Genomic DNA, 16345 nt, shown 5'->3' on the forward strand with positions numbered 1-16345 from the left:
AAGGTTTGTAGTTGCTCAGATAAGCAGTGGCTGTGTCAGTGAATATTACTCACAATTAACGTAATAGAATAAGTAAAAATAATGATGCAGCTTTTCTGAAAACAACTCTTCTCCCTTGCAAAGATATAAGATAGGTAACACTTGAACTTACCTCAGTCTACATATATCTCTTATACAAGCAGCTTTAGCAATCAGCTTTTCCCATTGAGCATCTTTGTCAATAGACACAGAGAGCATATCAGACATGGCCAAGAACTTCTGCAGTTCTGGATAAATTCGATCCTAGAAAAGATTTCATTTCAAATGATCATCACACCTTTAAAAGCATGACTGGATTTTTAATTGGTAGCACTTCTACAGGACTTTTGCATGCCACTTTGATTTTTTTATTGCATACCATATTTTGCTTTTTTTCCCTACTCATCTCTAATGCTACATTGAGATCGAACTAGCTTTTGCAGACCAGGTCTCTATTGCATCTTTAAGAAAAACACAAGCAAATTATTGTGTGGGATAGAGTTAATTCTATGTGCAATGGCTGGTACAGGGCTGTGTTTTGGATTTGTGCTGAATACAGCGTTGATAATACAGAGGTGTTTTTGTTATTGTCGAGCAGGGCTTACACACAGCCAAGGCCTTTTCTGCTTTTCATGCTGGGAAGGAAGTTGGGGATGCTAGTGAGTTTGGGAGGAGACACAGCCAGGATGGGTGACCCAAACTGATCAGAGGGATATTCCAGACCATCATACACCATGATCAGGATATAAAGTGGAGAGAAGAAGGAGGAAGGGAGAGCTATTTAAATTGATGCCATGTGTCTTCCCAAGCCACCATTACACATGATCTCTCTCCTGGAGATGGCTGAACACCTGTCTGCCCATGCAAAGCAGTGAACAAATTCCTCGTTTTGTTTTGCTTCTGTGCACAGCTTTGGCTTTCCCTATTAAACTATCTCAACCAACAGTTTTCTTTCTTCCACCCTTCTAATTTTTCTCACCATTCATTGTTGGGGGTGTGAATGTGTGGCTGTGTGGTACTTGGCTGCTGGCTAGGGTTAAACCACAACACTAAGATCTTGTTCTTACTGCATATAATGAAAAGCAGAAAGCCATCCTTTAAACAATTTTTTGTTCTAATTGCAGTTTGAGATGTCATGAAATGAAAATAAAGTTTCATGAAAAGCATACTATTTAAATATTCTACTAGAAGATCAGTATAGACACCATTAACACCATTTACTTCATAGTGCTGATACCAACATACTAGTAGAAGCAATGTTCCACAATTATTTTCTTCCTTGGTTAATGGTAATGAAGTTTTTCAACTGGACTTATTATGATGAGACTACAAGAAGTTTCTAACCTGTCTTTCCCATAATGATGTCATCAGCCGTGAGGCAATTGCTCTGAGCTTAGCTGTGCTCCCCAGCGTGTGTATGGCACGTAGAATCTGAGCTACACAAACCTGAAAGAAATTTTTAACCAGGTGTTTTTGTTATTTTTTTATGTCCACGGACAAAGAGTAACGTACAAATCATTATTTTACAACCAAGTGCAACCAGGAAAAACCATCCAGCTGCAATATCAGAAATAAACTGAAAGTAATTTTCCGAAAAACTGAAAGTCATTTTCCAAATAACAAGTCCAGAGCATCCTCTCATGACATGTATAATGATCATACAGTGTAGACAGTAAAGTGTAATGTACATTAAACTTTGAAAACAAATATTATATCCCATCCAAAATATTACAAAGTAATACAAAAGCTTAAAAATCAGTTAAGCAAGATATACATTGCTCAGTCTAAACAGCTGTTATAAATTCACAGCCTTTTATTGATACAGCTTTCATTTTACTAAAAATCTTTCATTCTGACCTTATGTACACCAAGTGTAGGCAAAGTATACAGTATCTCCCTGTAAAGTGCAGGCTCCAAAGGTCTTCCCAGTTTAAATATCAGAACAGGGATCAGATTTGGCACCTAAAATAGAACAAATACAGAAAATAAATTGGAATTTGCCAAATTTGCCAAGACAACACCTTAAAAAAACAATGAACTTGTCCCAATATATTAGAAAATCATAACTTTTATGTATTTTTTTTTCTGCCTGCATATATGAGAAACCTGTCACATAATACAATATAATTTATTGCATTCTTATTATAAGGTACAAAACTTCCAGAGAGCTGCTGCTGAAGTTACAATAAATTAAAGGAGACTCACATATCTCCATTCCCTTTTTAATCAGATTTTCTGTATTTTCACACAAGCAGGTGCTACAGTTTTTTTCTTGTGCATCTCCTTATCACTGTGTGATTAAATTTAATCTTAAATTAAATCTAATCATGATGCAATTTTTTTTATGGCTACTAAAACCACACACAGAAACACACAAATATATATGCTATTCATATATATATATATATATGGGTGGTTTATACAGATACTGATTAAAAAGCAATGGAAAATTCTGCTACAACATTTGTTTTAACGTGCATTTTTACATGAGCAGATGATAACATTTTTCACTGTAAAAAGATCTAAGGCAGAGGAGGAATAATAATTAATAATTCAAGTGCTCTGGGATTTTGCATACTTGGCTCTATCCTGATTCCAAGCCAGAGACAAAAAAAAATATTGTTTGTTTTACAAGTCATCATTATCTTTGCAGATCAGCAATGGTGAACTGGTGCTTCCACAAACTTAAAACTATATTGTGGAATCTGCATTTACCAGCTAATGAATTAACTATAATGCATTATTTTTTACATTTTCAAAAATAGGAATTGACATTTATTCTTAAATAGAATAAATCTCTTTATAAACCAAAAAATATTCCAGATTTTTGTGGAATTGACTAGTCTTCCTCTTTTTCTATTTCTCGAAGTTATTGTCTACCTTCTATAGAATCAGTCATCACCCTATGACCTGCCTAGAAAGAGGACTGACTTTAAAAACATATTTCAAAGCACAAAAATTAAATGAGGCTGAGAACTTATGGTGGTATTCATTTGAACAGATTTTCACACTCAAACTGAATGCATCTTCCCATTGGCAACCTCCCTTCCCTGTTTTTCAAACTTTTGGATTTAAGAAAAGTTGAGCAGTTTTACAGCTTCTGTTGTGTCCTGATTTTGGCTAGGCTAGAACTAAATTTCTTCACAGTACCTTGTTGGCGTGTGCACAGCTGTGCACTGATGTTCCCTGCTGGTATTATATTCTTTAAAACAGAAAAGGGCATGCGGGAAGTAAGTTATACCACTTCTCCGGCATGGCAGAAATGATTAATGTAAATTCTGGTCCCAGGTAAAATTCAGCAATAAGATTAAATGTTAATGTCGGCATTAACATTGAAACATGGAAAAGCAAAACCTGCACTCAAAACATGAGATTTAATTTGCTGCCTTACCTTTTCTTCACACTCCCTAACTGTAATGATTTGTTTCAGCTAGTCTCTGCAGTTGTATTTCCCTGCTTTATTCATACTAAAGAGACAACAGCACTGCCTGAGAGAAAATTAAGTACATAAGTATACAGCAAGAAAACTAAAGTTACCTTCCTGATTAAAGAGAACCCAAAATAAGACTTAAGCGCCAAAGGCTCAACATCCTTCAAGCAAGAACCTGTTTTGGTTAAATCAAGCCTTAGGTTATGGGAAGGTTGCAGAGAAACCAAATAATACAGGTAGACAAGAAGTCTCCTTGAATATAGGAAACCTGATAGAGGAAAGCAGTTCTATTTCTGGGCACCTGTTGTACCTTGAGCATCAAGAAAAAAACATATCACCTAATTTACTGTTATCTAAATCTTTGAATGATACAAGGTAAACTGCAGAGTTATGAGTAAGCAGTGGGCATTGGCTATCTTTGGGGTAGAGGTAATCATTAACCCTAACACAGCAACCTGCATTACCATGTTAAGTTTCAAAATTCTCAGGGAGGGTCACACATGCTCTTCCACTGATTCACTGATACAGAAACTTTTCATACCACTGTTAACATGTTAACAGAGAAGAAATGTCTTCTAATAAAATTATCAAAAGGTTTCATATGCAGCAGACTAACTGGAAGGCTCTCAACACAGAGGATAAGAGGATTTTGTCAATTCTTTAAATCATATCCATCCCTGATAAATGCTGTGCTGGGCAAACAGGCTATATAAGACAAGCAGTAGAGATGACAGATATGTCATTATAATGATCAAATGATCAACATCCTTACCTAAGTGGCTAACCTCCCATCTCTTCCCATATTACCCCTTCTTCTTGCCAGAGGCAGGTTCTTGGGCAACTCAGTTTCATCTTAAGCTAGTTATCTTGTCAATAGACTACTTCCCTAATTTTCCTCAGTTGTAGCTACACTGGACTACACATCAGCAGTGAGACCAAATTATATTAAAAAAATTATATTCATAATCCTTAGTTATAATACTATTCAAACCCTCTAAAGTCACTCTGCTTAAGCCCAGCCTTCATCAGCTGTGATGGGAATCTCATTTCAAGTCCTGTGTCTACATTAATTGCCTTGTTATGAAGTTTACTGTACAGTAAACTTCATAACAAGGCAATATTAAATCAAAGTTCGACAATTGCTTTTACACTACCATCTAGTAAACAGATCCTAAGTTTGATTTACAAAATTCTCAGTAAATACTTATGCATGTGCTACTGTAAAGAAACTTCTTGAAAAGTATTATCCTTTACAGTCTGTTTTGTCCTATATATTTCAATAGTAAGACTAGGAAAAACACCAAAATGTTCTGGTACAGCAAAGCTGCTCCTCTGTCCATCTCCCTCATATAATGGACAAAACAATGATTAATTTCAATGTTAGATTTATGCTACATCTTCATCAAGGGCATAACAGCTCCACAAAGTTGATATGACAATTCACTAGCTCCCAGTAGGCAGGAACCAGCTTCAGAATGGGAGGCCTGCTGCCTGTCAACACTGGCACCAGAGGATGCAGAATGCCATTAGGAATCTGAAGAAGGGTTTTGACATCATGTTTTTTGGTTTTAAAACTAATTTGCATCACAAAAATGATGCTGATATTTCTCAACAATTTTCCCTTTTAAAATAAAACTAAACATAGACAAAATTATATTATTTAATAAACACACCTGAGAAGCATTCTCTGCCATTTGGTGGCATGACTTCTTTTTTCTGAGCTACGGGGCAACTGTTCTTTTTCAGAAAGCCCAAGCTAAGGGAGAATAGCAGGTTCCATTTCTGGGCTGAATTTTTTCAGATCAAACATCAACCTAGCTGTCCAGTAGGCAAGACAGGAAAATGAGAAGATTTCTGAAAGCATACAGTACTTTGGCATTTCTTGCTTCAATGAACAAGACAAAACTACTGAGCAATTCAGGCAAATGAAGGAACAAGTTTCTCAGATAAGTGCATAAATGCAGCTAAGTTTCTCTTTATAAAACTATAAAATAAATTTCTCTCAAAAATGAGAAGCACTTTTTAGAAAACACAAGCTAGGTTTTCAAAAGTTTCATGTACTCTACATGACTGAACTTATTGATCCTAATCAGTAAGTTACAATCAATGAAGAGTCTGTCCACAAGCAACAACTATGACATGATTCTTTCCCTACTGCTACTCGCTAAAGATTGCACAATGAATCTAACAAAAAAAGCATTAGGCACCACCTGAACAAGACAAATTTTGTTCAATTTATCCTTAAACATGTTTTCTACATGAATAAAAATGTATTTTACATTTTTAGTATTAATGCACTCCCAAACAACACAAGATAATGCATCTTCAGATGAACTTCCCAGAAGGTGTCATTTACCACTAAAATAGTTCATTTGAGCAGTTGAAAGACCATAAAGAATGCATGTCCTCTATAGACTCATAATCCTCAAATAACTGTAATAGATCTTGTGCTATATCCACCAGTGACCTCAGTCAGATGATTTAATTTCTTCTCCTTGCAGCACAGCAAGGGTTTCAGAGAGCATAATAACAATTTCTGCACAAGACAATTCATCCAATTAGAAAGACCAGTTAAGTCCTTCATGTGTCTCTGCTGCCTGTGCAGAGAATTTTACTTCTGAAAGCCTAACAGCCCACATACTACTCTTCATTCCTCAGCCTTTAGAAAATTCTTCTGGGCTTTCTTCCACAGTGAAAGTCCAGAACCATTACTCTAAAATGCTTCAGCTAAAACCATTACCTTGCACCATAAAAAGGCTTTTACTCAGTGGAGAAAGAAGAGATACATGTAGAGAAACATTCTGTAGCCTCCCTTCATGGAGAGGGTAAGGGAAAAAAAACTAAAACAAAAATAAAGCATAACCAGAACAATGTCTGCAAGAGCAATTATGGTATAATAATTAAACCTAGTGATATTTTTTAACTGCTCCATCAGTTTAGATAATAGACTCCTTATAAAAACAACAATTTGGTGTGAAAACAGGAGCTACTGTTACTGAACTCTGTGAAGAGTTGGAATAAACCATGAAAGCAATCTCTTTCTGACTCCGTTTTGTTTTGAAACACAATTCTTCAACTAGATTTTGTATGAGAATCACCTGTGGCTTTTCAATTCAATATCCACAGCTACAACCATTGTGTCCCTTTGTGAACAACAAAGTAATGGAATTTCACTAGCAGCAGAATTCTGTGACAGTCTAGATCACATAAAAAAACAAACAATCAACAACAAAAAACCCTATCACACAATTCTTTTTATGCTCTCACTGTCACCACACCATCTCAGCATTTTTATATACTCTGCTGGAGTACAGGTAATTCACAGTGGCTCCAAAGTAGACACTTCTAAATTTTGCCCTTTATTAATTTAACTTCTGCAACATTAAGTGCTGAAGTAGTAGCTAGTAAATTTCTAGCCCACGTTTACTTTGATTTGGACATGATTCAAAGAACTCAGAATATACCTGTTACAAATATATAGCTTTAAAGTGAGTGTTGAAGTGCCACTAACACCAAAGGAAAAGATTCCAGTTAATATAGATGTGACTGTCTAAAAGTAAGACTGGGCTGAACAACCACTTTTTGTTTTCTTCTTTCCATACCTGTCCTCTGACTTCCTTCTGCTTCAGAACAGCCTTCTAACTACTATGCTGCATACCACCTTCCACCGCATCCTTCAGAAAGTACCCTAAGGAAGGAACTGAAGACTCAAAATGTCTAACAAGTTCGTTGTGATAAGTTTTTCACTTTCTTAATTTACATTCCAACCACTTACTTCCACCATATTTTATAAAGCACCATTTATTTCTGTGGAACCGAATAAAACACAAAACCAAAGAAAGCGATGTCTGAAGTATAACTCCGCCATCAGTATGTTAGTGTTAGTTGCCATCACACTGCTGACTGAGTTTATTAAAGTAATCAGTTATATCCTCCATTCAGGAGCTTCAATGCTTTCTCTCACTGTACTGTTATTGCAAGAGAAAGATGAGAGAAATCTACAGTAATTCTTCTGCCTCAGAGCAATGAACCTTCAAGAAACAATGTGATAATCTTTCAGTGCAGTGCTACACTGTAATAATCTCTATGGAGCCATTAAGCAGACTCAGAACTAAAAAAACTTGTCAGAGACAAGACATATGCCCAATGATGCCAAGTTCAAATGAACCAGACAGTAAGTTCAAGTTACAAAGCACTAAAATGTTTTGGAGTAAAATACATCATTTAAAAGCTAGAAATGCACTAAATGTTGCTAACTGGAGAATATGTTGTCCTTGATTGCACTTAACTGACGACTAGGAACAGAAACGTCACCCCAACGAAGCACACTGTTTTTCCCATTCCAAATTTTCAAATATAGATGTTCTGTTTCAGCAGAACATCTGCTATATTACCAGTTATACTGATTGTTTTATGTGATACTACTACAAAGATACCCGATTACATTACATATTTTGCAGAAAAGTATTTTAAAGCCCACAGTAATTTTAAAAACTAAAAGCTCTCCATCTACACCCCTTATCAGCTGACAAAATGTGAGCCAGTAAGAAAGTATCAACAAATCAGGGTGAGTTCTGCATTTTTGCAGGAGTTTCTAATTCCCACGGACTTCTGCTGATTGCTAGGGAAACAAAACATATTATGAAGTCTGAACTTCACATTGCCTTTGAACACAAGCCATGCTTCCCAATGACAGGAGGACTTTTTCATGCAGGTCCTTAATTTTAAGGAAGACTTCTTAATTCTAAGGTAGTCTGACCACAATAGTTAGCTCAACAGGATTTGTCCATTAATCTTACTTTACTGTATTAGTGAACAAAACTTTGTCTTAAAATAGGAATAAACAAATAAGAAAAACCCACTCACACAATGCTAAACATGAATAGCTTCAGGTTAAATCACTTTCCCTGTATCTATTTAAAGCTTCTATAATTCTGCTGACTAGCTCTTCGATTTGTCTCTAAACCTGTTCATTGCAGTCAATGGAGCTGTTTTAGATCAATCCAATGAAAATCACAGCAGTCATTCCCTATAGTCAGGCTTCAGGCCATTCTGCTCAGGTCCCATTTTACTTCAGTGGTATTTTTTCAGCAAGTTATTGCTTTTCTTGTATGACTGTTAAACTGCATTTTGAACAACTATATAAAATAGTTAATAAACAAAGCATTAGTCCTCCAAATCCAAAGGATTTCCTGTAATATGCCACTGATTCATCATCCCATTTAAAGACCCAATGCAACAAAACAGGTTAGAGATAGTCCACAAAAACTGAAACCCACTCCCAGAGCATCTGAAGCTAATTTTTACACAGCTAGCTAGGCACAAGAAGAAACCTGCTTCATTTGCAGCAGCTTGGATCAGAAGACAAGAAAGGTTCCCACAACAGGGCAGATGTATGTCTTACCTACCTTTTTCCTAGAGAATAATTAATTTGCAAGGACTGGGACCTGGATCCCTGGTTACAAACTATTTAGTGCACATGTCAAACTATTCATAGTTGAGTTGAGGTGTACTGCTCCTAATAGTTTTGAAAGCTGACTTACAGAAACATTTGCAAGAAAAAACTAAGTTAAAGAAGAGATACCCAGGTGGTTCTACATCAGTTCAGCTTTGCTTTTACACAGAAGTGCAATTCATTTTGCTTACTCCTGACCTTGGAGCACAGTTAGGTGCTTTCTACTTAAGTAAGAAACTGAAGTTTTAATAACTACTTGAAAAAAAATGTAGGTCAACAAAGCATCTATGTTTCCTTAAGCTTAGTGACAGTGTCGTCCCTCAAAAACCTGTCTCAGTTACATGAGGAAATGTATCTGGAAGACTAATTTCTGACTCCTAGCATAGGATCACATTGTCATAGTCAGATCACAGTTTTCATTACCTCTAAATTTTACATTCTTTCCCTTTTCATTGATTAGCTCTGCACCCTTCCTCTCAACAAGAGGTCTAAATGGCTTGTAGGAGGTAAAAGTGTTATTTTCTGGCAAAATCTTTCTACTTCTGTCTGCTTCTTAAAGGATTTTGTTTTTCCTGGAGATAAGATTTTTATGCTACCAGATTTCCAACATGTACTTAAATAGTACAGTCAAAATTGTAACTTTAAAAACTTTTGTGCTGTAGAACATGCAAACTCTTTGAAAAAAATAATTTTTAAAAACCCAAAGAAAATAAAGCCTGTCTCTATGGCATGAATTAAAGCAGAATCAACACTTCTTTCTTGCTTGCTTTACAAATAAGTTATGGTTGTTTCTGTACAATGCCTTCTGCATTACCTTGCTGTTTCCAGACAACCCCCTTTGTCTTTCCAGATTATGGAGATAAGTTTAAGCGTCCTATAAAATTCTAGCTTGAATTCAGTACTGAAGCAGACAAAGACTATGCCCATATTTCTAAAAACCAAGAATAAAGGTGTCACAAGGAACTTGGCAGTCTTCCAGTAACCAGAGAAGTACATAAAGAATAATTCATAAGGTCACCAGAAGTTGGAAATAATTGGTAGCCCCTTTTCAGTTCCTCATGTCTTATTTTCATGCTTCTGGGATATCAACAAATAAGCCAGTCACCTTCCAAAGTCTAAACAACCACAAAATCCTCCAAAACAGAGACATAATACATTTTTTGCTCTAAGTGACACACAAAAGAGAGCAAGCTGAGAGTATAGGTGTATGCACGTCTGTGCAGGATGAGGGGCAATCTCCCTCAGCAGTGTTGAGACGCCAACAGCTGGTGAGACGAGGATCCAGAGGGCATGCTCTCTGTTGTGGTGTAAAGCTAGGTTCTTCCCCTCAGCTGTGACTACTTCCTCCTTGCCTGTCTCCTGCCCAGTAAGTTCAAAAGAAGCCCTTCAGGCCTGCGGTCATTGGCCTGTCCAGATGTCATTGTTCCCTGAGATCCTCCCCCTCCCACCTGGTTGGTAGCTCACCTGTCATCCCCCCCCCGACCTTCCTGTGAGCTTAAAAGGGGTTGCGGCCATGCGGTCGAGGTCTGTTCGGAGCAGCCATGAGATTCGGAACTGTAATACCTTGGAATAAACTCTGGATTTAACTCTCCGGCAGAACACACTCTCTTCCTCTTCACTATCGCCTGGACTTTTCTATTAGAGGTAAACTGAGTTCTGCTTTGCATGGGCCTATCTCAAGTGCTTAATAGTAACTGCTTGCGAGCCGAAGGTGTCTCTGAGGAGAAATATCCCCAGTAGCCACTAGTAGCTCAAGAGAAAGCAACACTCTCAACACACTGTTGCTGGAGAAATCCATACTGTACCTACTGGGTATGCAGCCCTGCCACTTGTTAGACCTAGCATCATGAAGCTGTGGCAGCCCCTCTCAGGCTGAAAAATCCAACCCAAATCCTGAAAAAAATTCCAAACCAATAAAAATAAATCTTTACCTGAGAACAATCAGCCTTGGCTATTTCTGTTGTAGCCTGGAGTACACCTCGAAGACTGTCTCCATTTTCTTGGATCAATAGATAAGCCAACAAAAGAAAAACATGGGCAGGTACTTGAGTGCTAACAGGTAGCAGTGACTTCACTGAAGATAGCCACTTAGTAACTGCAGACTTCTCTTTCATGAGCATCATGATCTTCCAGGTTGTATACAATGAACTGTAAGAGCTGGTTATGGGGCAAAGGAGTTTGCAGGGCACCTGAGAACAAGTGAAACAAATCAAGGTCTCAAACAAATAAGATACCATGAAAGAACAATTGTAACACCCAAAATATTTTTTATGGTCCCAATGCAATAAATATAAATAATACACTGTGATATATTTATTGGGACCATATATATATGATCCCAATGCAATAAATATAAACAATACAGTGATACATTTTTTAAAATATTTTACATGAATTCTTGCACTACAGATGTTTCAACGGGTTAATAATTCCCTGCTCAGAAGTTCCCATTTTATCTGACATCCATCACTCCTGTTCTTGATGGTAACTGCAGTGCTACTTGCCCACTAAAATGGGTATTGTAATTCTCGAGTATGTTAAAAACTTACATTTCTTACAATGACAGGATAATCCCAGAATTTTAACTCTCATCTATACTACTTTTAAAAACTGTCTTAACTCTTAATAGTACTTAATACCAAAGGTTTAAGTTAACCAGACTTAACATTTTTGTTTAAGAAGTGCTTTGCTTCTCAGAACAAATACTCTTTCAGTTGTGTCACTGAAAACAGGGAAGTAAACTCTCAATCCAATTTGTTAGTTTAGAAAGCTGATATTACTTTAATGTCAGCTTATTCCTGGAGGCATAGGGAATTCTCCACAAAGCATTCCTGCTCAGTAACCTAACAAACTGGGTTATATTTCTGAAACAGATACATATACATTCCATATTTGAATACATCTATATGTTAACTATTTCCATGGACTTGTTTGGGCATTGTTCCTGATCTTCTGGTGAATTTTCTCTTCTCGAGAGCGCCTCAAATATGTCATCAAGTCATTATGTATTTCTCTCATCATTCTTTGGTCTGACAGACAACCCTTGTTCTCAAAACTATCAACTATACATATTAATCACTAACACAAATAAATAAGGAAGTATTAGCAGAACATGACTTATTAATCACACTCATAGGGAGTTAAGACAAGGCCACACTAACTTCTGGCATTTGTACTAAGTACTGCAGGGTAGAAAACCAGGTGTTAACCAGGAATGTAGGGATAAAATACTATTATGCCGAAGTTAAAAGGATTTCCAAAATCTTCCCCCACTCATCTACAGATTTCTTCTAAAGAAATATAACCTTGTCAGTAACAGTTGCAGTCATGGTAGATACCATTTAGCAGTAGGAAAGTTGTAAAATGCAAATGAAGAATTATTTTAAGTCAGATTTTTATATAAGGGTATATATATTTTATAGCTCCTGTAAAATAAAGTTCAAAGTTTTTCATTAAAACATGAAAGCTTAATGACATCCTGCCCACTAATTATTTGCTTGCTTAGAAAAAATCTTTACATTATCAAGAAAGTAGTTAGCAGGCAGTAATCAAGTGAAGAACATTTATATAAAGATGAGGTGAGGAAAGTATTGGAGAAGAGATCTCCAAATGAACATTGAAAGCAGAATTCAGCATACAAAAGTCATGGGTTCACTCAGCTTTAAATAACCAGGGAAAAAAAAGACTTTGAGTGGTAAAAGACGTTCTAATTAAAACTGCAGAATTTCATTTTCATCACACAGTTTGATTCAATGTAAATTTATTTTGGCTAACAGGAAAGTAGAATGTGGATAAATGAAAAGTAGAATGCCCTTGTATTTTAGATTACTTTTAAAAAATTACATTAAAATTAGCTTATTCCATTACTTACACATTACAACTATTGTATGTGAAAAAGAGGCAATCTAAAGTGCTATCTCCTCTGGATAGTAAGATTACTTGGAGCCAAAAATCTCTTCTGGGTACAGCTGTGATACTTCCATTTATTGAAAAAGGTATTTAAACTTTATCCAAGGACATACTCAGGTCTAATAAGAATTTCAGGATCCATAAGATGTACTGTTTAATTGTCTGTCTGTAGAAGATAACAGGTGTTGAAATCAAAAGCAGACTATGAAAGCTTTTCTGCCGTTTGGAGTTCTCTTTGAGAGGGTGTTGCTTGTTTGTGGGGGTTTTTTGTGTTTGTGATAGTGATGTTCTTTTTTTTTTGTTTTTTATATTTTTTTAACTGCCTGAGAAAAACTGCTAAAAATTGGTAGAGCCTGAAATATTATATTGATATTTCCCATTCCGCATTACATTCCCAAAAGGTTTTGCTACATAATTGTACTCACTCCCTTCTCCCTTTATTGGGAAGCTATGATTACAATTTTATTTTATTGCTGCACTCTAGTCAAGCGAATTAAGTATAAAATTTCAGTCTATCAACACAAATATATATATAGGGGGTTGTGTGGGTATATACATACACACACACACACATATACCCATATATATACATATATAAAATCCCTCAATGGCAAAGCATACATGAAAGCCTAGCCCCATCCTAACTTTCAAAATCATGGCATGAAAGGTAGAAATATTCCCCACTACCATCAATGCAAAAGGAAAAAAAAAGCCATTAAAGGACATTTAACTTCTGAGCACTGTTAAAAGCAAAAAAAGAAGCACACCCTCAATGGAAAGGAGGCCAAATACCCATTGGTGACTACAAGATCCTTGCTAGGATTTTCAGGGTGGCATACATGAAGGTCAGGATTAAGCTGGAACTGGTCAGAGATACCAAAAAGAAGAAATGACTCATCAGATACATAAGTAGGTAACTAGAAGCCCAGGGAAGACATAGGCCCATTACTAGACAGGACAGGGGAAAAGTTACTGATAATGCTGGTTCTCAATACCTCCTTTTCTCCTGATCAATGTGTTTAACTGAGGCTGGCAGCCTGTCCCAAGTGGGGCCCCCAAGGATCTTGATGATAGGACCAAAAGCACCCTCACCATGCTTCTGTGTCACTAAACTGGGTGTTGAGGGGGACTCATCAGTAGGGAGAGCCACCTTTCAGAGATATGAACAGGCTGGAAGACCAGGCCACAAGAACTGTGTAAAGCTCAACCAAGGAAGTGCAGAGTCCTGCACCTGGGAGCACAAAACCAAAGAGCCTGGCCAGGCTGGGACCCAAGAGCTGTGGAACAGCCTTGCCAAGAGGAGCCCGGGGGTCCCAGGGGACAACACACAGACACCAGGTCAGCAGTGATTGCTGCAGCTACTGAGGCAAAGTGGATCCTGAGATGCATCCATGGGGGCACTGCTAACAGAGAGAGATGTGACCATCCCGCTTCACCAGTGCTTGTCAGACTGCACGTGCAGTAGCGTGTCCACTTCTGGCCTCCACAGTTCCAAAACAGATGTAGACGGACTGAAGATGGGTCAAAGGAGTGCCATGAGTCAGGTCTTTTCACCCGGCAGAAACGAAGGCTCAAGGGGGATGTAATTATTTTCCAGTGCTTGAAGGGCAGTTACTAAGAGGACAGAAGCACTCCCTTCACAAAGAGCCACATGGAGAATACAAAGGACAATGGATACAAGATACCTGGGAGAAGGTGAGGGCTAACATTACAAGCAAGACATTTTTGATAGTGAAAACAATCATTCACTGGAACAATCTCTCCAGGGACATGGTATAGTCCCCATCACTGGATGTTTTCAACATGTGAATGGATAGGATACCAGATAATCTCATCTAGGCTTCCTTTCCTATGAAAGGCTAGACCAGATGATCTTGCAGCCTGGGCTGTTCTGTGACTCTATTAAAATACACCATAACGTAACTATGTTTGCTCTTAAACACTTGCTCAAAGCTTCTTCACTGGGGACGTAGCATTTGCTTTGTTTTTACTACCTTTTTTCTTGTCTATTTCCAATATGAAGCAAGACTAAGGATAATTCAATCAAGATTTTATTCTCTTAGCACTGAGATCATACAACACAAATTGACTGTTATCATGGGACCATTAAAGAGAGTTGACATTTTTAATGTTTTAGTTGAGAACCAAAGGTTATCGGCATAATTATTGCAAACAATCATCAGGCAAAATGATTCTCTCCCCATTTGCATTGAGAACCATTAATTACCAAAGATCTGCCAAGCTACTTGCTATGAACTCTGAAAGAATTAGTGAGACACAGGTGAAGAAACTGTTAGGGAATTCTCAGCAAAGACAACTGTTTTCCATTGTAATATGGCTAACAGAAAAAGTTAGTAATCAAAAATTATTTAAGCCTTTAACAGAAAAACTTTCACATGTTTTTCTGAAGCAAAGAGAACACTAGAATTAGTACAACCAAGTCCTATTACAGGAAGCCAGTGTAACACAATGCACTGCAATCTTGTTGTACAGTAACACATTAGTCCTATGACAAGACACTAAAATAGTTTCTAAAACACAACAGAAAACAAAATGTGTGTGAGTGACAGAGCATAGAGGACTGACATGTGATGAAGATATTTCATTGAAACAAACCTCCACTGGCATCTGTACAGGCCGGCACCCAGAAAGTCCCATTAGAAGGAAATGAACTGTAACCACTGTCATCCCAGTGTCTATTCTTTTAGAGCAGACCATGAAGCGTACAGTTTTGTGAACTTAAAAAAAGTTGGGTTTTTTTTCTATTAGGAATGGGCTTGCCTTTTCAGATTTGAAGAAACAGAAGATGAAGTATGTGAAGGACTCCAGGTCAAGGAGAAGTGGCAGGACTCAGAACTACATTATATCTGCCTCCAACTTGTCACATCACACCCTCTCTACACAAAACAGGGGTATAAAGCAGTAAGGGAGCTTTGCTACTCCACTGCTAGACACATCTTGATCAAAGAGATTTGCTGTCACCTGTTCTTGGAAGAGCGTGGATAAACAGATGGCAGAGAAGTCGGACACAACTAAATAACTAAAACCCAAAACAGAACATATAAAAAGATTCAGGTTAATGAGACAAAATTTGCCAATTGACACTTAGGCGCTCTGTACTCTCTTCAGCCGAGGTAGAAAGAATAGTATGGAACACTCACAAACAGCAGTAAGGAAAAAGAGATGCAGAAAATAAACAAGTCTGAAAAAAACAGAGTAAATATAAGTAACCTTGGTTTCTGCTAAGTTACTTGCTTAATAATACAGATGAATTCTTCAATCTATAGGGTCTCTTAAAGTAAAAAAATCTCATTTACTAAGTAAAACAAATATCCAGAAAAGAAACAAACTTTCACTTCACCGCTGCTCTAATTTTATGGACCGTACATATTTTCAAGCATTCTCATAGAATGTATCACACAAAGAAGTTCACATATGCAGAGTCATTCCCAAGCAGCTAGGCTTCATGCAGAAAAAAATTTAAATGCCTCTCCTACCTGCCCCCCAAAAAGTAAAGAAACTTTATCAATTTA

General features: G+C 37.1%; 1 protein-coding gene across 2 annotated transcripts in view; it reads right to left on the minus strand.

The window, feature by feature from the left end:
• The window catches only part of FOCAD (focadhesin), a 92068-nt gene that overhangs the window by 49907 nt on the left and 25816 nt on the right, over nt 1-16345 (minus strand). For both annotated transcript variants that reach the window (XM_050987326.1, XM_050987327.1), the window contains 4 exons: nt 10835-11092; nt 1876-1980; nt 1363-1464; nt 152-282 (listed from right to left, as the gene is read on the minus strand). In XM_050987326.1, the coding sequence (XP_050843283.1) occupies nt 152-282; nt 1363-1464; nt 1876-1980; nt 10835-11092 (596 nt within the window). The remainder of the gene's footprint in view (nt 1-151; nt 283-1362; nt 1465-1875; nt 1981-10834; nt 11093-16345) is intronic.

This window comes from Serinus canaria, chromosome Z, assembly GCF_022539315.1.
Source record: "Serinus canaria isolate serCan28SL12 chromosome Z, serCan2020, whole genome shotgun sequence".
Lineage (NCBI taxonomy): Eukaryota > Metazoa > Chordata > Aves > Passeriformes > Fringillidae > Serinus > Serinus canaria.